At 38.3% G+C, this 23,284-nt stretch overlaps 1 protein-coding gene across 1 annotated transcript in view; it reads left to right on the top strand.

The window, feature by feature from the left end:
* Positions 1-23,284, top strand: part of MRPS27 (mitochondrial ribosomal protein S27) — a 38,568-nt gene that overhangs the window by 9,186 nt on the left and 6,098 nt on the right. Inside the window, exons 5-8 of the mRNA XM_051788400.1 lie at positions 16,789-16,903; positions 17,413-17,491; positions 18,783-18,898; positions 21,630-21,732. Of these exons, the coding sequence (XP_051644360.1) occupies positions 16,789-16,903; positions 17,413-17,491; positions 18,783-18,898; positions 21,630-21,732 (413 nt within the window). The remainder of the gene's footprint in view (positions 1-16,788; positions 16,904-17,412; positions 17,492-18,782; positions 18,899-21,629; positions 21,733-23,284) is intronic.

The raw sequence follows: 23,284 nt of genomic DNA, 5'->3' as shown, positions 1-23,284 counted from the left end.
TGGTAATGATCAGGTCAAGGTTGAATGAAGTGTAGTTTTTATCCCCTTACTACTTTCATGTTTCCCAGATCAGCTGTGTGATTCACCTTATGCATGGGTTGTTAGGGTTTTCTGCAACTATTCTTGTGTTAAGTGAAGTGTACAGGGTACCTTTACTGCTGGTGCCAGGTTGAATGCTTGCTTGCTTTAAGTCAATACCTCTCAATATTGACTTTAAGAGGGCAAAAATTCTTGCTGATCACTAAAACAAATTCATTCCTTTATGGATGGTTGCACACACACGTTGAAAGCTAAGTCTTCTGATGGAGAAAGTAACTCATGCTGTCAAAATGTGTGAGAAGGCATCCTTACAAATAATGTCAGGTTGTTATTTGTAAATAACAATGATTTTTATTTTAATTAAGATGTTTGCTGGATGGCTGTTTTAATTAAATGCATAGTTTTAAATACATAATTGCATTAGAATTCAAATCTCCGTGATTCGCTGATACTAATGGGACAGTATCTGAATACTGTAGTGAAAAAATCCTGTAGTGAAAAAATAAAAATAGGAAGAATCTCTCACAGAGGGGAAGTTAGTGGAGCTTTCATTTCTTTTGATCAAGACTTCCTTAGTCCTGTCAGAATCTGTGGTCAAAAATGAATTTTCCATCCTGCAATGGCAGAGATGAAAACAGGACAAGGTAAAGCCACTTTAATGCCAGCCGTCTGGTACCTTTTAGTAACATTCTTGAAGATTGAAAAGTATTTTGTGCGGCACATACTTAAGCCCTCTCTGATTGAGTCAGGGCCTCTATGATCAGGGATGTCAAGAGACCTTTGATTTCCCTGACATGCAGAGGAAAGTGACTTACTAAGTCTCAAAATGGTACAGATAAAATCCAGATAGTGAGACATCCATATATAATGTATCTTTCAGGTTCTTTATTCTTACATGTTCTTTCTTTTTGAAAAAAGTTCAAGGAGAGTGACAAAAAAATAGAAGCAAGAAAATGGTCCATAGTAAGAGGTAGAGAATGGTATGGGAATCTCCTAACATGTAAATATCCTTTTTACTTTTCATCTGTGCCTGGCTAATTCATCGGTTTAAAATACAAGGTTTCTATCTTAAGAACACATCCTTGTGTAGAGAGTTACATTTCAAGAATAATTACAGTTATTTACCATTTCCCTAAGAAATAATTCTCCCATGGCTGGTGAGAATATAGTTATGTGCACGTCAAATGCAATCATTTGTATCAATGTGGAGAGAATAGAGAAGTACTGATGTGTCACATGGCTTGTCAGACATGCTTTAGCTGGAATTTTTCTTTGTGTCTCTGCAGTGCTGCTTTGTTTTGGTGTTGCAGAATGGTTAGTCTTTTGGTGATGTTAGCAACGTTTTTCAATTCATTCCAGCATTGATCCATGAAACTGTTCTCAAAAATGCACATATATACAGGTAGTGATTGGTATTTGCAAGACCCCTTTAACTGGCCTTTGCACTTAGACTGGAGTTCAAATGAAGGATGTGTTTATAAAGATAGGCCTTTGCATGTGGGAGCATGTTCGGCACAAAAAAGTCCTGAAAAAGGGGCCACACCAGGAGACATAAATGGAGGGAGTAGAGAGGGAGAATTAAGGAGCAGAGAAGCTTTGACAAGTAATCTCTTTTTATGCCTTCATGAGAAACAGTTCCAAGCACAATTTTTGTACTTTATGTAAGGAGAATAAGCTTTTAAAAAGGAGAAAGGCAGTGTAAAATAAAGATGGTTTTGTGTCCTCTGAGGTATACAAATCCATTGCAAACAAATGGTCTGGTAAGTTGACTGTATGTGCATTTTCCTGAACATAAATGAGAGAATGCTCCCAGAGTCCTGTGTTTTTCCCCTTAACTGCTTGTAGAGTATAAAGAAGGGATTTTGATATCTGTCCCCAGTGTTTGGTGCCTCTGGCAACCTGAGGTGAAGGGTAGTCAGTCCCAAGGCCCCTACAAGGCTGGAAGATGTTCCTGGTACAAAAGGCAAAATCCCTGCAGAAAGAATCAGGGGAAAGTATGCTTGCTATCTCGAGGTTTTCTGAAGACAGGAGTGACAGAGCTTGTAATCACTAGCTTTGTAGACTGGGGAGTTTCCTTCTATTATGTCAGATGTTTCAAAAAGTAGTATTCTGGAGCATTACCATAATGCATTTAGGGTTCTGAAATACAATTATATGTATTATATCTAGACCTGTTTCAATTTTCTATCCTTTTAAAGCAGTGGATCTCCAGCCATACTGTCTCCACAGAGGATCTTGAGCTCCCAAGAATAGCTGTGTGGAAACTGCTATACCACATTGTGAAACATGTCAGTAAGATGGTAAAGGCCAGTTTGAGGCATGACGTCATCTGCTTTCAGTGCTCCTCTTTTTGTTCTCTTCTGAATACCTCCCCCCCTCTGTTAACTGTCAGACTTAAAAAAATCCTTTCATCTCCTAGGATCCCAGCAAAAATTCTAATCAGAATGCAGAGCCCTTTCAGCTAGATCAAAGATCTGCAGTTCGCCTTACTTTGTCCTGTCTCACTGAGATGTCACTATTTCACACATCAGGGTGTTTTTCATATGATGGAAACATTAGCATAATGGAAGGAGGTTTTGTGGTGAGGTAACTGCTGATTCTGTATGTAGGTTTTATGCCAACAAAGATTTTCAATGGGTATGAAAGCAATTGGTGAAGTTTTATGTTGAGATTCCTCAGGAGAATTTTTAATTGCATTGAGTGCATGACCCACTCTGTAGATAAAAGTGTACACACGATCTGCACAACACGTTTGTGTGTGCATGCGCTCTGCAAATTCTTGCACAATCTACCTAGATCTTTTTATTACCTTTCTGTGATTGATAATTGCTTTTTACCTGGACTCCTTACTTGATTATAATCACAAAATGGGACAATAGTCTATTAGAAGTTATTCTTAGATGTAAAATATAGATATATGTAATATCTTCATAGAATTGTTTAGATTGGATGGTAGTAAGTTACAGCTTTGAAGCCTGATTTCAGCCTTTAAATCATTTTGGGACTAAGATGGTCCCAAAATGCTCTATATATATGAAATTGTGCTTATTCCTTAAAATGCCTGTTATCAGTAGTTAATGCAACATTACATGCAAAATAAGTTTCACCTGCACTGTCTGTATTTGCATGTCTGTTTTGTGGGTGCAGAAGTTGCAGTTTTTACTACTTTCATGCCAGTCAGTCAGTTCAGTGTCTGAAAATGTTATTACTATAAAGGATTGTTTATAATAAATTATCATAATGGACCAAAAAAAATGTATTCTGGAGTTATACTTTACATTCATTCCCACTAGTATGCTATTTAGTTTCTGTATACAAATCTACATTATGTAATGAATACCATTAACCTGTTCCAACAGAAATATAAAAAGGAGAAGAGATGTAGACACAGTCCTGTAACATATTTAATTCTTCCTTTAAGGTGTTTTCGTTGTCCTAAAGCTGTAGCCAAAATAGACTTTGTTAGTTGATCAGGTCTTGGTTTTAAGTCCCTCCAGAGAAATATGTGTGCTAAAAAAGAGGTGTGAAAATAAATGAGTCAGAAATATCTGCCTACTATTCAAGTTATGGAGCAGTTATATTTTGAAATGATATTGAGAAGTGGTGCAAGAGAAGAATACACTTTTGTAGGCAGAATGATACTTTTTACCAGTTTGGACACCTGCCTCAGCTGAGCAATCTAAAATAAGTCTATTTGCAAAAAATTTGGGCTGCTCTTTGGCAGGTTGGGAGACAGAAGGAAGGGAAGCACCAGAGAGATTAACCTCATTAAAATGTTTACTCGTTTTCATGTGAATGACAGAAATACCAGTGTTTAGTGCTGTTTCACTATGGTTGTCAGTGTGTGATGCTTCTTTATGTGAAGAAATATTGGTCACTATCCAAGCCAGCGCTGTCAGATGTAAGTGTTCTGGTTGTAGAGACTCCACCACTTTTCTGGCTCCAGCATTCACTTCTTTCTGCACATGTTCTTACTCTCCCTGTCATCTTTTACAATTTCTTTGTTGTCATTGTCTCTCTGTGGTTTTTGACAGCATGAGCTGTAGGAATCGACAGAAAAAACAGCTAGTAACCACATTTCAGAACCTGAAGCCAAATTTCAGCGAGCCTTATCTGTAACCACATCTAATTCAAGTGGGTGTGCTCAGAGTAACCATGCTGTGCAGCGCAGGAGAACTCTCAGTAAAGGTACAACACTGGCAAGCATTTAGAAATAGTTCTTCCTGTAATACATGTCTTTTCAGTCATCTGCTTTTTGTAGTTCATCTGTCCTTTTTATAGAGTTTCCTTTAAACTTCACAGAAACTGGACAAGAATATTCTAGGCACTGCATATAAAAGCACAAAAAGTTTTAAGACTTTCCTTCAGCACTAGTCTCTTATTTTTTGAGTGTGTTGTCAACAGTAAAATGATAAGCATTTGGCTTTTAAAAGCTTTATATTTAAAACAAGAGGGGAAAAAAAGGATTCTGCTACAAACAGAATGCAATATCAACATTATGGGGTGGTTCCCTCCTCGTGATCTGCAAAATTTCTGGAGTCGATGGGAAGATAGGCCTGTCAGATTCAGAAATTAAAATGTATCCACACTCCATGTGGATACATTTTTCACTTAATATTGGGAGAGAGGCCTTCATTACAATTCTTGCAAGAGAAGAATATTAGCAGAATTTTTATATCCTTCTCGCCAACAGCAAGTGTTGGCTTTCAAATGTCCTGATTCTGTGCATAGCTTGCCACAGCTGTTATATTGAAAATACTCTTGGGTTAAATGTACATCTTGTAAAGCTGATCCACTTACCTGGATTTACTTTGTATTTTCTGCTACAATTGTTTTCTCTTATTTGTAACTAAAGTAAGGCTTCTAAGAAAGTGGGATTGGACATCCACTAAGAATGTCAACCGTTTTGAAACATTCCAGGGCATATTACACTGTAGGATAACATGGAAAGGGATTTGTGTCTACCTGGCTTTCTATTTCTTTTTCTTTACATTGTTTGAAGAAAAATTTCACTAGTAAAGTCTCTGCAAGCAGTTTCATGTTACTGTTGGTTTTCTACCATGGAAGCAGTATCAGATCTTGTAGGGTGCATGGAAGCAAAGCTGGAACCAAAGCATCTCTCTGACATTCCAGTGCCTGAGAATTCCTGTTCTGTACCACACTTACTAAGAAAACCATCAGTATGGTTGAATGATGTCAAGTTATGTACTACTTTATAGGGCAGACTGATGGAGAGAAGGCATTAAAATGTTTTTTCCTGTCTTACCTTGGCCAAGTTGTGAAATGCAAGGCTTATGCACTATTTCAATGAGAACTTCCCTTCATTTTACCACGTGCAACGAAAATCATTGTTACGTTTAAGCTTGCTGTGTTACACAGGGCTTTTAAGATGAACGTGGTCTGATCAAGCATGTAAAAAAGGGACTGCACCATATTATTGGACTTTGTAGTAGTCAAGAAAAGTGTTCTGTGCTATGTTGGTAACAGTGAAGATGTTCAGCTTAGTAATATGACGCAGAAGAGTGGATCCAGTATGATCTGTTGTGCTCTGAGAATATGTATGGTTTTGATGCATGTTGCTGCACAGTATGTAGTAACAGATAGCAGATGTGATACAGGTTCCAGAAGGTGAAAGCCTTTGGAAATGGAAAGAACATTTAAGATGACCATGATAAAGGATGAACTAATACACCACAGTTACACATCTGATCTTATTTTGTTCTATTATACACCATTTTATATAAAGTCAGTTTATAACAAAATTATTGTGATACATCTTTCTTTAGCTTGTGAATGACTGGACATGTTAATTTTCAAACACCTGACTTTTTTATTTACAAAAATTGATGGTTTTGCTTTTGTAGGACTGAAAACATTTGGTCAACAATTGGTTACGGGATAATTTAGAAAATTATCTGATTATTCCAGCAGACCATAGATTTCTTTTTGGCTCCAGTAATAAAGAAATTTGAAAAGCCAGCTTATGTTGCTTGATTCCAATAGCTCATCTTTTTTCTAAATATGTCCATCTTCTTCAGAAACATCAAGAATTATTAGAGTGCAGAACAAAAATGAAAGTAGGTACATTAAGCCTGTATATCTGCTTATTTCTGCATATACATTTGTGCCTGTGAAAAAGTGTTCTACTCCCTAAGGGCAGAAAAGGCTTGATTGCAGACAGACCTACAAAACAATGTTTTGCTGTAATTGAATAGAGTAATATTGACTCCGTAGATAAGCGAAGGTCATGGATTAACATTTTCCTGGGGTGATTTCTGAGGTTATTACTCTTTCTCATTGTTTTACAGAAATGGGAAATTAAAGTGTGAATTTTTGAATGTAAGATGCCCAGTAGCAATGTGAAAAAAAATGGTTACTTGGGGTGGGGGGGTTTTTTTGGTTGGTTTTTTGTTGTTTTTTTTTTGTTGGTTGAGGTTTTGTTGTTGTTTTAATGTTGCTTTAATAGTGAGCTATTTTTAAAGATGCATTCTCTGGATAATCTATCTATATTATCTGCTGGAATGAGTCCAATTTCATTTTTGATGCTTCTCTGTACCAAGCACTCGAGTTACTCTGCTCAGGTACCCGCAACTGTTCCTTCTGCCATAGACTCTGTTATTTCTTTCTATTTCTGATCTTTACTTGGTAAATCTTTGGTTCCTAGGCAGATTAATCCCTTCCTTACCTTTTTGTTTGTTTGTGGTTTTGTTGTTTTGTTTGGTTGCTCGGAGTTTTTTTGTGGAGGGCATTGGTGGTGGGGGAAAACAGTATGGGGTTGAGAAAAGCTTGGATAGAAGTCCAAGCCTCTCTTATTAGCTAATCACATCCCCTTACCTATTTCCTAAAATCCTGACATGTCCCCTGTCCCTGAAGGAGAATGTCCCCAGGCTTTCCAGCTGCCTCTCTGTCTTCCCTTTGCTACGTCAGTTTGAAAGCCTGGGGGAGCTTGTCCAATGTGGAGTTGGTTTCAGAAGTAGCAGTGTGGCAGCTCTCAGTGGTTGGTTTCCATCTTCACCACCCTTACTTACCCCTGTGGGATGCTGGGCTGCACATCTTTGGAAGGTGCTGAGGTTGTCCTTGCCTCCCAGCTTTAGTCTAATTAATGATCATGTGCATGTGTGATGTGCCAGGTCCTCAGCTGATTGAGGGGGAACCACATATTGTCTCTCTGAACCAGGTGAGGATTTGATCCAGGATCTAGTTCAGGGAACATTTAATCAGCCAACAAAGAATGCTTTCTTGGGTTTGTTGTTAAAATTGGAAAGGGATATACTAGAGAGCAGCTGGTAGAAACTCCTGTTTGCTCAGCTGTAAATGTAGACACAATAAATAGTCCTTTCTCTTGCTGCAAAATGAACAGGGATTTTGGTTATTTCACCCCCACTCCACACTCTTCACTCTAGGGCTTGTCAGGCTTGCAGTACAGATTTTGGCAACTGGCTTTCAAGCAGATTTCCACCTTTATGAGAAAAATCTTTTTTTCAAGAATTGGTGGGGATATAAAGCTGGCTTTAATCTTTAAAGTCAACTAATTCTGATCTCTCTTCTGTCATTACTGTTTTCATTTCACAAAGGGGAAAAATACTCCTTTCTTCAGTCCAAGTTCCATTAGGGAGTGAGCAGAGCTAGACTAAATCAAGCTAAAAGCAAACTAGATGGCCTCTGGCAGCAGACATCTGGGAGTAAAATGGACACCATCACCTTCTGCCTTGTCTACACTTTTTGTGCCAAAGCTCTGACAAACCAGACTGGCTGCTGGTCTGTGTAACTGGGGGTGGACAAGGTATGGCAGGTATTGTGAGAGCACGACAGAGGAGCATTTGCAGTGGGAGTGGTACTGTCTGCTTTATTGGCAAAGGGGTTTCTTTTTTTGTCTTAATTCAAATTACTGTCCTCCAGTGTTCACCTCTTTTTGCAGTTTCCCTTGCCTAGATTAAATCATAAAGTGGCAAGTTCCTCTTGCATAAGATAGTACTGTGTTATTTTGAAAGTCATGATTCATTAGAGAAATAAAAGAAAGTCAGACTTAAATGAGTGTGGTATGTAAATACCACATAGTTGTAATGTTTTTCCCTCTTGCAGTGGGTAATCTGACATATATAAGAGCCCTGTACCATGACTTGCAGAACTGTGTGCTTTTAAGTGTCAGTTTAGGGCCTGAATACAAGATCTGAGTAGGCCACTGCAATAAGACAGAGTAGCAGGACATCCTGGCCTTGCATTACAGATTGATCAGCAGCAGAACCAAAACCAGTAGTGGGTTATCATAGAATCACAGAATATGCGGAGTTGGAAGGGACCCATCAGGATCATTAAGTCCAACTTTTGACACTTTGCAGGTCAAGAATCACACCACGTGCCTCAGTGTGTTGTCTAAATGCTTCTTGAAAGCAGACAGGATTGGTGCTGTGACCACTGTATTTCTAACTAGCAGTCTTGACTGTATTCCTGTCTCAAAAGGGGAAAAATTACAAAATATCCCTTTGCATTATGAAATCCTCTGCCTGTTTTGGGTAGCACAACCTCATTTTACTGCGCAGCTTGTAGCTACCTACGCAAGGGAATATTTGTCCTGCAGTACATGCAGTACTTAAAGGGAAGTACCTGCTGTCTCTCTCTTTAAATAACAGATCTGACTGCACAATCTTTTTCTGAAAAGAGTAAAACAGTAACAAAGCTGGTAAGAGCCCACAAATTTCAAACTGCCTGACAAAATGCTTGATCCAGTTTTGCCATGTTTATCCTTGATTCATTGCCTGGTCCATGTGATTGACGTGATACACAATATGGATAAAGGACATTTCTGTCTCAGTGGTCTTAGGAGAAGTTAAGTACTAAGAGATATGCTGAATATAAGCCTCTGAAGTGCTCTCATTGGGTAACTTACAGTGGTTAGGGAACAGATAAAAACATATTAAGAAGGAATTGAGCATTTTTTGTTACTCATTGCTAAAATGTTTTCATAGGAAAATGCATGGTTGGAAGAACAAAAAAATACCAGTAAGCTGTTGCTCATTGAGACGTGACATGAGAAGTAAACAGATTAATGGTGAACTACCTGGTAGTCAAGACCTGACTGTGCACCAATAGTTGACTTTTTGGAAATGGTTGCCTTTTTGACAGTGGTTGTAGCTGAAACTACAGGTATCAGATGTTTTGACTTCTTTGTTGCAGATGTTTATATTTAATATGAAAACCTTATTTTTTTAACTTGACAACTTACGTAACTGATATATGCCATTTTTTACAGCTTTGTGTTAATTGGTTTTCAAAGACCCAGGTAAAAGATTCTGGCAGAACTGACCCTTTCTTGAGCTTTTAAGCAGCAGGTTTTGTCCTGACACACTTGGAAATTGCTGAGATTAAAAAAAAATTACCTGAAGCAAGAAACATGTGTTGTATGGTTCTTAATTTCTCTATGTTTTTGTATGCCAGGATACCAGGAAAAGATATAATTAATGGGAGAGTTGGTTTTAAATTAGGCTTTATTGTGGTTTTATGGGGACAAGGAAGGGCACTAGAGAGTGTCTTATCAGAATCACTATGGCAACAGCTCACTTCATCGTTCCTATGTTTTTCTCAGCCTATAATATTCTCTATGCAATCACTAGATTATTAATAGCATTTATATTGAAAACCAGAAATTTAACCTGTAAGTCCAGAAGTATTTGTCACAAAAAGCTGTGTCCTGTACAGTCAATAGTTTAAGGAAATATTGGGCTTTTTATTATTGTTATTATTATGATACAACTTTTCCTTTTTCATCTTAACTGTTGCTCTTAGAGTGAATTTCAGCTTTACGGTGAAAGTAGTATATATTCTTCATGTGTGTGACAAGAAAACTGGATTCTTCCTGACTGTCTTTTAAAAAAGGAGTGGGAGAGGTGAAGGGCGGTGGATAATTCTATTATCCTAGGACAAGGAGAAAAATAAAAATACTTCATCAAAGAGTCTGTTTATTTGGTTTCCTTCATTGCAGTTCACCTCATCACTCTGTTAAGCCAAAAAAGGGGGTTACTTTTTTCATAGTTTGCATTTGAAATTAAACTTCTGAATGTCTAGAAATTTATTTTCTGCATGAAATGAAAACCAGGCATCACCACCTTTTTTTGGTAGCAATGTTGTTTTATCTACCAGTCATGCTGAGGATACCCAAATGACCAGTTTTAGTGAGCTAGCTGGCAACCTTCTCTTTAACCTAGAACACTGACCTGTGTTGATACTGGATTTTTAAATGTTAAGACCTTTAGTTTCTAGACAGGTAAGGCCTGTTGAGGCGTGCACAGCATGCTCAACCAAGCTGACATAGAAGAAATCCTGACCTGTGTTCTTCTTGGAAGTGAACTTCATTGGTGTCCTACCAGAGGAAGCAAAGTTCTGGAGTATTTTGAAACACCATGACTAGAGGAGATTTTTAGGAAGCACAGCCTGGAAGCATTTTCCCAGGGACAAAGAGCGTACAGAGTGTATGTTGTTTGAGCCTTGGCGTTGCTTTCTCAGTCTGGTTATGAACTGATTAGAATGAAGGTTTTAGACATTTGAGGTGAGCCCATGGGATGCTGAAGCTGATTGAGTAGTCTGAAGTATTCCTCCTCTGTGCTTTGCTAATGATTCTGGAGGGGTTCAAGGCTGCCTGTTGTAGCCTGGTGCCAGAAGGTTGGAAGAGCAACTCCACTGCGGTTCTGTTATATTCACTGCCTCTGGATGGAAGGACTGGTAAATAATTCAAGTATTTTTTCAGAAATACCAGTAGTTGCTTCGAACTGTTGCAGTACCAGGAATACCAATAAGTTGCTTTAAACTTTGCTGTAGGCTCCTTATCTGTTGTGTTACTATGTTGTGGTGGTTCTTACATCCATTTAGGTATAATCAATGCATTTCTTTCATACTGCTGTAAACTGCTTGGGCATTGTCCATTATTTTGAAATTTATAACATTTATCTAGGATTTTCCAATTCTTTGATACTGTTTTTTCTTTTAACATAATGAGGCTGTTCCTTAAGGCTGTTCCTGTTTTACTTACAAGGGTGCCTTAAATTCATCAAAAGGAGGAAGAGCATTTAGTGATAGAAGAGATTGACAACAATGGGCAGAAATGCTTGTTGTATCAGAAATTCAGCTTGTCATTTATTAAGCAACACTAAAAACTGTCAAAGTAACTAGGCCAGTAAAGGATAAAGTACCTCCTAGCTGCCATATGGTTGATTGCTATGTGGTGAAAGAGACTTTGCAAAGCTGAGCTTTCTGTGCACAAATGTGGTTTTGAGCAATGCAGTAGCTACCCTGAGACTACTGAATGATGAATTTTCTCCCTTCAGCTGATAGGAGAGGGTGGTTACCAGAGTGATCCTGAGTCTTCCTCAATAACTGCGTAGTATGTACTTTGACCCAAAATATGTCCTCTTCCAGATTTAGTCTTATTACCAAGCCTAAGGGTTAAGGAAAGGTAAATCTGTAACATTGGAGTGAACAGAATTAAAAGCTGAATATGGTATAAAATGAAAAAAGACTGAAAACTAAAAATATCCTTTAAGTCTCCTGTTCAGCCTTGATGTTTGACTGTGCTGTCTGTACTGTCATTTCTCCATATCTGATGATTTAGGTCTGTTTTTATCTGATCATTTAGGTCTGTTTTGGTGCTGTTATCAGACATCCATCATGGTGTTAGAGCTCTGTGCAAGTCCTCAAAAACAAAACACTCTGCAAGAAATACACGTTCATGTGGGGATGGAATGAACCTAATTCAGAAGAATTAATTTTAGCATCAAAGCAATTGAGTAAATTAGTTCAAAATAAAAGATGGGGGAAAGTCAATAAAAATTAAAATAGAATAGCGGCTGAATGTGGGCTTTTTCCCAGGGAGTCTGCAAACCAGTTCTCTAGTTGTATAAGATTCTGCCTCATCATTAGACTGTCCTCTGTTATCCTTGACGTGTGTAATTTTTTAACCTGTTTTATTACTGCTTTTGATAGTTGATTTCTTATAGTACATATGCTACTTGAGTTTTTTCTTTTAACACAAAAGCAAAGTGCTCCCTCTGTTTTTGAGTGTAGGCGGTTAATGTGTGAGGTATTTCCTATAGGACTGATAGGTTTATATATGAAATTTTAGAAAGGATGTATACAAAGAAAGGTGAAGGCTAAGATGCAGGCAAAGAAGAGATGGAAAAACAGAGTTTTGTTCATGTTTAAAAGGAAATTTTGGTCAATAATGATTGTTTTTTCAGGGCTGTTGCCTTTGACACCAACACATGAGCAATGCCCCTGCGTCCATTTAAAATGCAGATGATTTTCCCCAAGGCCTGTGACTTGAAATGACAGACAAAAGGAGAGTTTTGGATGACAGCCTTCCAGTTTCCAAGCTAAGCCTGCCTGGAATCCATTTGATCATTATGCACTGTAGCTTAAAAAATGTGCCTGAGAAGGAAAAAAAAACATGCATTGCAAGGGAGTTTCTCAGCCCTGTATAACTGGTGTAAAATGTGGAGTTGCTTTGGATTTGTTCCCTTGAGAGAACTTCTTCCTGGCTTGCAGAGGTATTTCTTACTATATTTATTCATTTTAAGTTTCACTGCATTTTGCTCTGGGACTTTTTAGAATTTTATGTGAATGAGAAGAAATCTGACACTCTTCCCCCTCCTGATTAAAGCAAATGAACATGCAGACCCATATTTCTCTCTAGTTCTAAAAGAAGTAAGGCAAGTAGGAAGTTAGGATGTGTGGATCATTACAAGGTACTTTCTCATTAGGTCAGGTAAATGTGGAGAAAGGAAGGGGAGGAGAAAAAATAGTGTCTTGCACAAGGATAGCCTCTGGCAGTACCAGGAATTGAATCAACCCTTAAGAAAGCCACAGAGTACAAAATGGAGCTTTTGATCAGCAGAGAATTGGAACTGATCTGCTGAGCTGGCTTTCCCTCTGTACTACCAGGAAGAGAACAGCAGAGCTCTTCCTGGCAGTATATTACTTCTGCAGCACTTTCTCTTCTGTAATCCAGCAAGTTTTCCTTCAGTGTCTTCCTCATTTGTGACTGTCCCCAAAGCAGTGTACTCCCTTCTACCAAATGTACAGAAAAAAACATGATCCAGCAAGAGGTGCTTTTGTTTGCTCTCAGGGTTGCTGTATTACTTCCCTTGGGAATAATATAAGGTGTGTGAAAGCAGCACAAGAGTGCATCACCACTTGATGGCACCAAACAAAATTGAAAGAATCTTTGAAGTAAAGAGGGAAGGAACTCAGCTTTTCTGCAGTGTGTGAGGGCACCAATATAAGTAAGTCATGCTTGCTGTAGTACTACAGCACTCCATGAAGCGCTCTCAGCATCTGTTAAACTTTTTCATTTTTCAGTTTGTTTCACACGGCATGAGTACCTCAGCACTGTTGTAAATGATAAGCAATAGGACTTTATGCAGGAACTTAGTAAACAGACAGTGTATTCTTAGCCCAAGGTGCTGGCCAATTTGTGAGCAAGAGAGTGTAATTGCTTGGCTAAAAATGTTCTGGTTGCCTTGTACTGAGGCAGTATGCTCCCTGTATCTCTTCCATGTTATAATCATTTGCAAGAGTACAAAGCAACTGTTGGTGAAAATTGAGCTTCTGGACTGCATGATTTGAATAACTTTTCAAAATAAGGAGAATTCTAGAACCACTGCATTATTTGCTGTTAGATTCACAATGACCTTGATATTTCAGGATCTTCTTGTATTACAGATATTCCTCTTCGTGTTTTCTGTGGGGGCAGATGTTCTCAGCTCAATGACTGAAAGGATGACTGTATTGATTCTTCAGCCATTAACATTGAAGTGTACCAACAGAGAGGTTCCCTAATACTGTTACAGTTGCTTCTCCTTGTCTTTTCTGAACACATTTTAAGAATCCTGTTCTTCTTGGGGTTTTATTAGTTCTCTGAAAAATGAGTTTCAGCATCAGGCATCTGCAAGATAACCTTCTGGTTTTTCCATTAAATACACAGCAATTGCTAGAGGCATCCTTTATTTAATTCATTCTGAATCCTCTGCTTTCTGTAGTTTTAGCTTCCTTTTTCTTTTCATCTGTCCCTGAACATATTGCCTTGCATAATTATATCCTGTTTTGTGGACAAAGAGAAGGAAGAAGATGTTAATGTTTGTCAAAATGATGAGCAACCTCTTCTTTTCCCTGATTCCAACTGTAAAACCAGATAACTGTTGGTTTATCTTCTCAGCTAGCAGAATAGAGACAGAGCTTATCTCAGCCTGAAATGGATCAGAAACAATCAAAGATTGCAGCATACTTGTTTTGTTTCCCTTTCACTTCCAATTCTCCTACATCATGGATTAATGGAAGTGTCTAGTGTTGAGGATCTTGTACGTGCCTATATGTTGCATTCTTGCACCAGTCCGGTCTCTTCATTCCCATGCAACTGCTTTGTAATTGATTGTTAGAATTAAGTAGAAAACTGCTTAACTGAGAAGCTATTTTCTTTTCATTTGCATAGCACCTAGTACAGTGGAGACCTGGTCTGAGCATAAAATCCTGATAGTAACATACATACAGTAATAATACATGAGATATCCTATGAGTGACCATACACATGCACACTCAAATCATTCCCAGCCCTACCAAGCTCATGCAGATTTTTTAAGAGTTTTTATAACATGCCTCTGAATTTTGTGCATGTTGATTCCAGCGATGAGTGTTGACTGAGGATCAGTTTCATTCTGTTTCTAGACTGCATTGCATCCCTGTTAGGCCTTTTTCTGTCCAAGTGCAATTTGACTTTAAACCTAGAAGCTTTTCATCACTACAGTAAGCTGTTGCAAGCCCAAGGTGCAGGAGGTATTGGGATACTCTCTCTCACTGTGGTGTACTCAAGAGAATAAGTAGAGCTCTGCAAAGAGTTGAATATTGAAACCCATTAAAAACCTTTGGCTCTGTTTTTTTGTTGGTGTTTCGGTTGTTTTTTTTTTTTTTTTACTGCTTGCTTTCCTTCTGCAAAGATTTTATCAAAAGAAAGTCCTAGGTATTTGAAAGCATCAGTGTCATGTTTTTTGAAAGATGAGTCTTTATTTTCCTCTTGTGAAACTATATTAGCCATTAATTAAAACTTTAAAAGATGCTAGCAGCTTTATTGCTGGGTGCTGGTGTTCCAGTTTGACCCTTCTTAAATCGCTGGTGAAACAGTCTGTAGCAATTCGATAATTTTTTAATCAAAATATGATTAAATCCAAATTCCTGTAATTGATGCTTCCTGTAAGGATTATTGATACAGGACTTTATTGAAAGCAAATGTATGTTTGAACTCCAGAGGGAAGAAAATGGAAAGCAATTACAGCAACAAAGTGGATGTTGTAATGTAATATTCAAAGCATGCTTTTCTTTGTCTATTAAATTCTAATTTAATGGGGAGATTTCATGTGCCACTTAAAACTCCATATATTTAGACTCTGCAGTGATTTAGCTCTGCTTTTGGCACAGATGTCTCCTTCATTCTGAAGGCTCTCTAGGCTGCAGTACTTTTCCAGGCTTGGTCATCTGTGTAGCCCTCAGCAATAGGCAAGAGATTTACTGAGGGGGACAGGGAGTTGGTGGCCACGTTAATCTGATAAACGTTCTGGAAAGCATGCTCGCTCAGATGGAAGAGTCAGCCCTGCCTCTAAGTGGTGCTGGAGCTTGGCTTGGGGCTGCAGGCATCTGCACATGAGCTCAGCTCAGTCATTGGCATTTTCTAGGGAATTGGCAGTCATTTCTGTGCTTATTTTTCATGCATACAAATTGAACTGAGAAACACTGCATGCATCTCTTCACGCTGGGGTGTGAAATTCAGCCCAGGACCAAGGCAGCAGTTTCTAACATTGGACTTAGGTGTTTGAGTGTTGGCCAAAGTTAAAGCTCCATGTGCTTTTTGTCACCACTTCTCCAAATGCAGAGCAAAGTGCATGTGTGTGAAATAAGGATGAAATAAAAGAGGCTGAACTTAAAGGTATTCAATTTTACAAATTGGTCAAGCACTGGAGTAGGTTGCCTGACAATACTGCTGAAGCCATGACATGAGATGTGTCACAGTAGGTTGTCAGTGCAGAGGGGCAGGGAAGGGCTCTCAGCAGTTTCCCCTTGCATAAGGTTTACCTCACTGATGAAGATTTCTAAGGCAAATGGAGCATGCAAGCAGCCCAGGGATGACCTGTGTTGAGGCGTAATGGATTCTTAAGTGGTGAAGTGAGGCATGAGTTAGAGAGTATGGGAGGGACCAGATTACACAAACTCTAAAGTTTCAGACTCAGTTATATTTTGATGTAATTCTGATACTTGTGGATATCATCAGTCACATCTCTTTGATGAGACCAGCAACAATACAATATTATAGAATCACAAGGACAAGGTTAAAAAACACCACAGTATTTGTAGCAGTATTTATGTATGAAGTTGATCTTCATATATATACCAAGCGGTTATTTTATGGTATTCATCTTTTCAGGAGAAAAGCAGTAGGCTTTCTGGAAAGTGAGAAGTTTAAAATATTATACATTTGTGAAAAGGTCAGATTCCCCTTTGTGCATACTGTTAGGGTGTTACAGTTTCATTTCTTTTACTTGAAAGGGCTATCTGGAACTCTTTAGAGAGCGATGATTGATTGCAAAGGCAAACACAGAGAGATTTGTATCTGAGTTCATGAATAGTGGGGTTTTGAAACTCACAGATCTTGATTACAGAATTTGTTTCTGTGATAACAGAGTCATATTGTCACCTGAACTATTTATCATCTTTTAGGTTTCGTCATAGTCCAAATTGCTGGTACTTGAGAGACTGGACCATCCACAGCTGGATCAGACAGTGTTTGAAATATGGTGCTCAAGACAAAGCCTTATACACATTAAAAAACAAAGTAAGATTTACAAAGGAAAAGCCATGAATATGTTTGATCAGCTTTTTGAGACAAATGTGGCTTGACTGGAATTCCTGTTGCAGCCAGGTCCTGTACACTGTGGTTTTAAGTTCAGGTATTTCTTTGTCAAAATAAAAATTAATGTTGCATTTGAATTTTAGCTCTATCTCTTTACAGCTTTTAAAATCCTCTTCTTTCCCAGGAAGCTTTTTGGTTTTAAAGAGCATTGGTGTCCAAAACATGCTAAGTGCAGAAGAGGCATAAAAAACATGACAGGCAATGCCATTCCTGGTCCCAAAGGCTTAGATAAAATGCCAAAACAAATGCAGTGCATCAAAAGCTGGAAGGTCTCTATCACAGGAGGCAGACTAATCTCCTTGTGTTGCTTGACTGTACATTGCAGCAGTGTGCAGTGCCATGGTTCTGGTCTTTCTGATACCTGTAGGGCTGTGCTTGGAAAGATTTGTACAGCACGTTTGCACACTGAGCTTTTTCATTCTTCTCTTTAGGTTCAGTATGGAATTTTTCCAGATAATTTTACATTCAATATTTTGTTGGATTATTTTATAAAGCAGAAGAAATATGAAGGTAAGAAAACATGTACCGATACTGAATCCTCTGTTGTATGCTCTTATATTTGCAGAACCTTTCTTTGAATTAACAACTTTTAGCCGTATTTTTTCTGAAGTCACAGTAAAACGTGCCTTCTCCTTCCTTCAAACTATTTTTCTGCATTTTTTTCTCTCATTTCTGTTGGGTTTTTATTCATTATAGAATTTTGAAACATGTAAGATTCACAGTTTCTAATGTTATTAATCCTATTACAAATGTAAACCATCTTCTTCAGTTTTTACAAGTCTGATTTACGTGCTAATAATGTCACAGGAGTTATTAGTGACAATTAACTAGAATGTTATCAGAATCAAAATGCATATTGGTAGTGTTCATCTTCCATACGTTTAACTGTTCAAAAAGCTACATATCTAAACTTGTCTAGGCTTTCTGTCTGTCACTGGAGCAAGCCAGCTATGCTGAATTGTCATGCTGGGGGTACATCTCACTACTGACTGTTTAAATGTTCAGATGAATAATCCTCTTGTGTTCGATGACATATTAAAGATTTTAATTTCATTTCAGGTCTTCTAGTACTGTAGACTTACAGTAAGCTTTCCTTTGCATAAAGCTCTTGTAAAACAAATAACTGAAAGGAACAACAGCTTTTATCCTGAAGGTTATGCTAAATGGCAAATTAATACATGTATTTATTTTATTTTGAGACACACCCCCATATTTGAATTCTCCCTTATTTCATCCATACTTCTTTTCTGTGTGAGACTCAAGGCCTTTTGTTTAACAAACTGTCCTTTCTGACAGGGAGTGTCACTGGAACTCCCTGCAGAGCTCCTTCAGAGCATTGTTTGCTGAATAGAGAAGACTGCTGTGGGTGATCTGTGACAACATTTCTGGTCCTTTGTACTCTCCTGTCACCCTAAGGGTAGTGAAGTTAAGCCAGTCTTCTCTTGTTTGTAATCAAAACACAGGAACAAAGAAATAATTTTAAAATATTTTTTTAAAGGTTAATAATTGAAGAGCTGAGCAAAGAAGGGCCAATTGAAGAGTGTAGAGCTAAGATGATTTTGAGAGCTCCTTTGCTGTAGTTTCATGCTATCAGCCCATTCTTCCTTCTTGCAGTGTGTTTGAATAACCCTAATGACTAAGACTAATTCTGTAGTTGTATTCTAGATGTAAGAAATGCTTAACTTTCTCCCTAATTATTTCAAAGCATACTACAGCAATAAAGCATGGGGGAACATAAGTGGGTACAAAAGGCAACTGTGTACTGGGAGCTGTGCTGATTATGTATTGTTTTCCTCCATAGATGCTATGTCAGTAGTAACGGAGATCATGCTCCAAGAAAGTTTTGATGAATTATCAACACAGCTTCTTTCTCTCTATGTTTTATACCAGTATCTGGCAACCAAGTCTGATCACGCGGTAAGCTGACCACACTCAAAATGATACACAAAGCCTCTACTTCTGAGTGTCATAATGCAGTCAGCTGGGCATTCAATCATGAATATATTTTATTTCCCCTAACTTTACCTGGAAAAAATAAATACTCTGTAGCTTTCATTTTTTTTACAATTGCAGAAGAAAGAAAGGAAAAAAAAAACCAACAAAGTGTGAAAGCCATCAAATCACTTGTCAGGCCTTTTGCTCCTTTCTCTGAAAGGGAAGGTGTGTTGGGATTTTCAGATGTAATGTATTTGAAGGATATGAAATGATAGTTCAAAGCAGACTCTTATCAATTACCACAAAAAAACTATGGTGCATATTGTATAGGACCCTGTTAAGCTGAATGTTGATGATGGTGCTGGTGTGGATTTATAGAGCATTTTCACTAGGTATTTTAGTATCCTATTTGGCTTTGGGTGTATTGTTTCTTATACATATTCGTTTTAAAACTAAATTTGTTACACCCCTCCTGTCTCCTAGGATGAGGGGTTTATTATTCACAGCTTGTTTGTTTAAGGTCAACATGACAGGTCAGGGTCTTGGAAGTGGCATTATTCTACCTTTGCACAAGGGGCTCAGTCAGCAAAGGGTTCTGCAGTGCCCATCACTTTTAGGGAGCTACTTTTCATGTAGTTTGGCACAAGCTTTCAATAGCATGTTGTCATGCATAAGGAAAATGCTTGAAGCCTCCATTTGTCTCACATGAAACATCTTCCAAATACATATTACAGGTATCTTAAAGTTTTACCCAGCTGGGTTGTAATTTCAGTTTTCACCAAAGAAAAGAGATGCGCATTTGCCCTGTTGAATATTCTTCTTCATTACCCAGAAATCAAGTATGCTCAGTCACTTTTATATGAAAAGCGTAGGCATGAAAATCTCATTTTTTTAGTGTGTTTGTCCACACTGTTTGCATATCCTTACTGCAGAGACAACTGTTTATCAGTATGTGTAGGGTTTCATGAAAGCTGAATGTGCAAGCAAGAGTGGTGTGACCATACAATATGTTGAAGGCAAGCATATTGACATAGCTGTGACTTACTTAATATGCATTTTGAAATAACCCCATCCAAAGACAACAATGAAATCGTATTTTTATTTGTAGATGCTATTTAAAACATCATGATGCTCAGCACCAATTTTCTGTGTTTGATTTAGGAAGTGGGGGCAGACAGAGTAAGGAGAAATGCTCAGCTGCTCCTGAAAATCCCATTTTTTTTTCCCAAGGTGCAAGACAGGTCAGCCAGTGCCCTGTTGCAGATAGGTCCTTGACTCTAGCTTGGGGTCCAGCAGCCTAATGAAATGTTTCCAACTTTGAGAACTAAATCTTGGGCAATCTGACTGTATTAGTTCTTAGTGTGTATAGCAGTGGTGATAGGGAGCTTCCATTTCTCTGTTGTTGTACACATCACTGAAAGCTGGACTGGTCTTGGCTCTCCCCATAAAGTTTCCTCCTTGAGAGCTGCAAATAATCAGTATGATTGCTGCCTTCTACTACAAAGCAGTCCCGCTAGCTCCCAAAAGAACCTAGGCTGGTAACAGCCCTGTTTTTCTGGTTGTATCTGATTTTCTTATAACATTCACCTGGAGTGTTGAATTCAGCGCAAAGCAGCCCTGTTCCCTTGTATGCTTTTTCTGAGTTGGGCAAATACCTTGCCTGGCTGTCAGGTGCTGGTATTTTGTGTCAGAGAATAACATGCAAATTTTTGTAGCACCTGAGTGGAGACACAAGAAAATGCCGTACCTTGAAAAGAGAACTCTAGTAAAACCAGAAGATCAAAACTTTTGTGTTTTTTAAGGCTCAGTGCGCTTCAGGGATTTTTTCAGAAAGCTGCTTCGCCAGGGGTATTTCTTTCAGTTCATAAGGTAATCAACAAGACATTGAAGTACCCTGTCACAAAAACCATGTGTTAAGATAGTCAGACTTCCTCCAGTCTGTTGCCTTTTATAGCTTCCTTTTCCTCATTTTCTTAACCATGGGAGTTGTTCACCTCCTTGCACTTGCAATAAAGCTCTTTTTACTTGCTTCTCTGGTCATGAAAAATGCACTGTGCTGTGGAACAACCTAAATAAAATTTACACTACTCTTGTGGTTTTAACATACTTACTGATAGGGCACCCTTCTTTAGCCATCGCTGGTGGTCTGGCTCAGACAGCTGGTACGTCTTTGTAGCTGGAGAGACAGCTGTACTTTTAATCCTGTGGCATGGAGGGGTCTTGGTGAGTCGCACATGCTCTTTTCACAGAGCAGATTTTGCACTCAAAGCAGCCATTAGCTGCATATGCTTCCCTCAGCATTTTCATATTCTAGTGAGGGGTAGTGGAGTGTATATCTTGCCACATACTTTAAAGAAAAGGCTGCTGTAATACAGAAGCCATGTAATAGTTTTCTTCAGCAGTGCTAGCCTGAAGCAAGTGGTAGGACATACAGGACAGAGACAGAGCTTGGCCAGTGTAAAGCAGTGTAATCCATTGTCCTGAAGAAAATGCACTGATTGACTTCCATGCAAAATTTCAACCACTCACATTTTACAGTCTTCTGGGAACAGAGGTATTCCTCTGTGTAATGTGTACTACTCCTATAACTGAACACTGGACATGTTTAACAATTCTTTATTGCTAAGACATCTGATGAAAGCCACATGCTGTCTTTGCTGCCATTTTTTGTGTGTTTGTTTAGGAATGCTTACTTAGTTTACATTATTTGCAGTGGGAAGAGGAGAGAAATCTTGGAGCATCACTAGTGCTTGCAAGTCTAAAGCAAAATAGCACTGTGGGTTTCAGCTCCCAGCTGTATGGCTATGCATTCCTTGGTAAGTTTCACCTCCCTTAATCATCTTTTCCCTGGTGTCTTCAGAGGCTGAATAAAATTGCCATCTTTGCTTTACTAAAGTGTAATCAAAGAGAACACAAAGGAAAAAAAAAAGAAATAATGGAAGGACAGTTTCAAGAGTCATGAGTGAATCTTTTGTAAGCCTGGAGGGTAGTACTGACTTGAATAGTATGCCCTTCATCAGACAACTTCAGAACCGGCTTTGGGGTTCCCTGCAGGTTTGGATTGGCAGCTGAAAGAAAGAAAACATTCTTAAAGAACACAGGATTGGTTTCTTGGTCGACCAACAAATTTAAAGAAATACCCCAAAAGTACAGATTTCCATTACACAAATTTAAGGTTAAAAACAATAGACTCTTTTTCTAGTTATTAAGTGTCTTAAAACAATCTTTAAACCTTAAGAAGTCAGAGAGCACAGCCTGAAAATCACTGTGTTTAGAACATATACTACTCACTGTAAAGTTAATGTTTGGCTTGTGAACAGCAGATAATAGTGCCTTTATCCTGTATCTGTTAAGGAGTCTTCACTGCTAATGACTTACTATATTATTAAAGAGAAGTTAGATCAGAACATGTTCAGAATCGGAGGGAAGGGGAATGGGCAAGTAATTCTTGAATTTCCTTTAAACCTTTAGAGGAATATAATGCAGATAGGTTTTTTCTTCTCTACAAAATGATTGTTTACTAGAAAGAAATTAATTTATTTACAATTTATTGTGAATTGTTGTTCCATTACTGCATTATTGAGAATATAAGTGGATTTGTACTTTAAATGTGGCCTCGAAATATGATGTGTGGTGGCAGAGTGAGGGTGCTGACTCACATTTATCATTTCTGTAAAACAAAAAACAATTTTCAGTCAGAAAGGGCAGTAAATGTGAAAATTAATTTGAAAGCAGGATTTTCCATAGAGCTGTAGTTTGTAGTCCAGTGGAGACACTGATACAAATAGGGACTTTGCTGTCCAGCTGGCATTCATGTTGGAGAGTTTTTAATGTTGTATGGATTGGTTGAGTAGTGGCTGTATTTCACAAATGCACTTCACTCTTGTCTGTGAGCAGTAGTGCTTGTTTCATGACACTGACATTCAGTAGATCAAAAGCTATTTACTGTTATGTCACATATTCCAAAGTCTTGCCAACACTAATGGAACCGACCTCTCAGAGAGTGAAAGATGTCTGTGGGCACAGACTGGCCTCAAGCACCTTAGCTATTTTAGTTTAGCCATAGTCCATAGACTTTGTCTGTGCACTTATTACCTTGCTTCTCCTAAACTGTTCTCTTCCATGTAAAGAAGAGTAAGGTGCATTTCATAGTTTTAGGTCATTATAGCCAGAGTGCAAATTAGATTGAGAGCTTGGACACAACTCCTGTGAGCTGCACTTGGAGGGGTATTACTTATTACATCAACAGTGACAAAATCAAAGCCTTAGAGTGACAATTATTGTAAATTACATCAACTGCAATGTGATGTGCATTTTGTCTATTATGTAGGAGTTTCATGTTCTCTAGTAGTTACTGTCAGAAGAAAA

This window comes from Manacus candei, unplaced genomic scaffold, assembly GCF_025592945.1.
Source record: "Manacus candei isolate 608988 ecotype Guabito, Panama unplaced genomic scaffold, ASM2559294v1 h1tg000024l, whole genome shotgun sequence".
In the NCBI taxonomy this organism is placed as follows: Eukaryota; Metazoa; Chordata; class Aves; order Passeriformes; family Pipridae; genus Manacus; species Manacus candei.
Note: the sequence above shows the minus strand (reverse complement) of the source record. Positions and strands in the feature narration are given on the sequence as shown.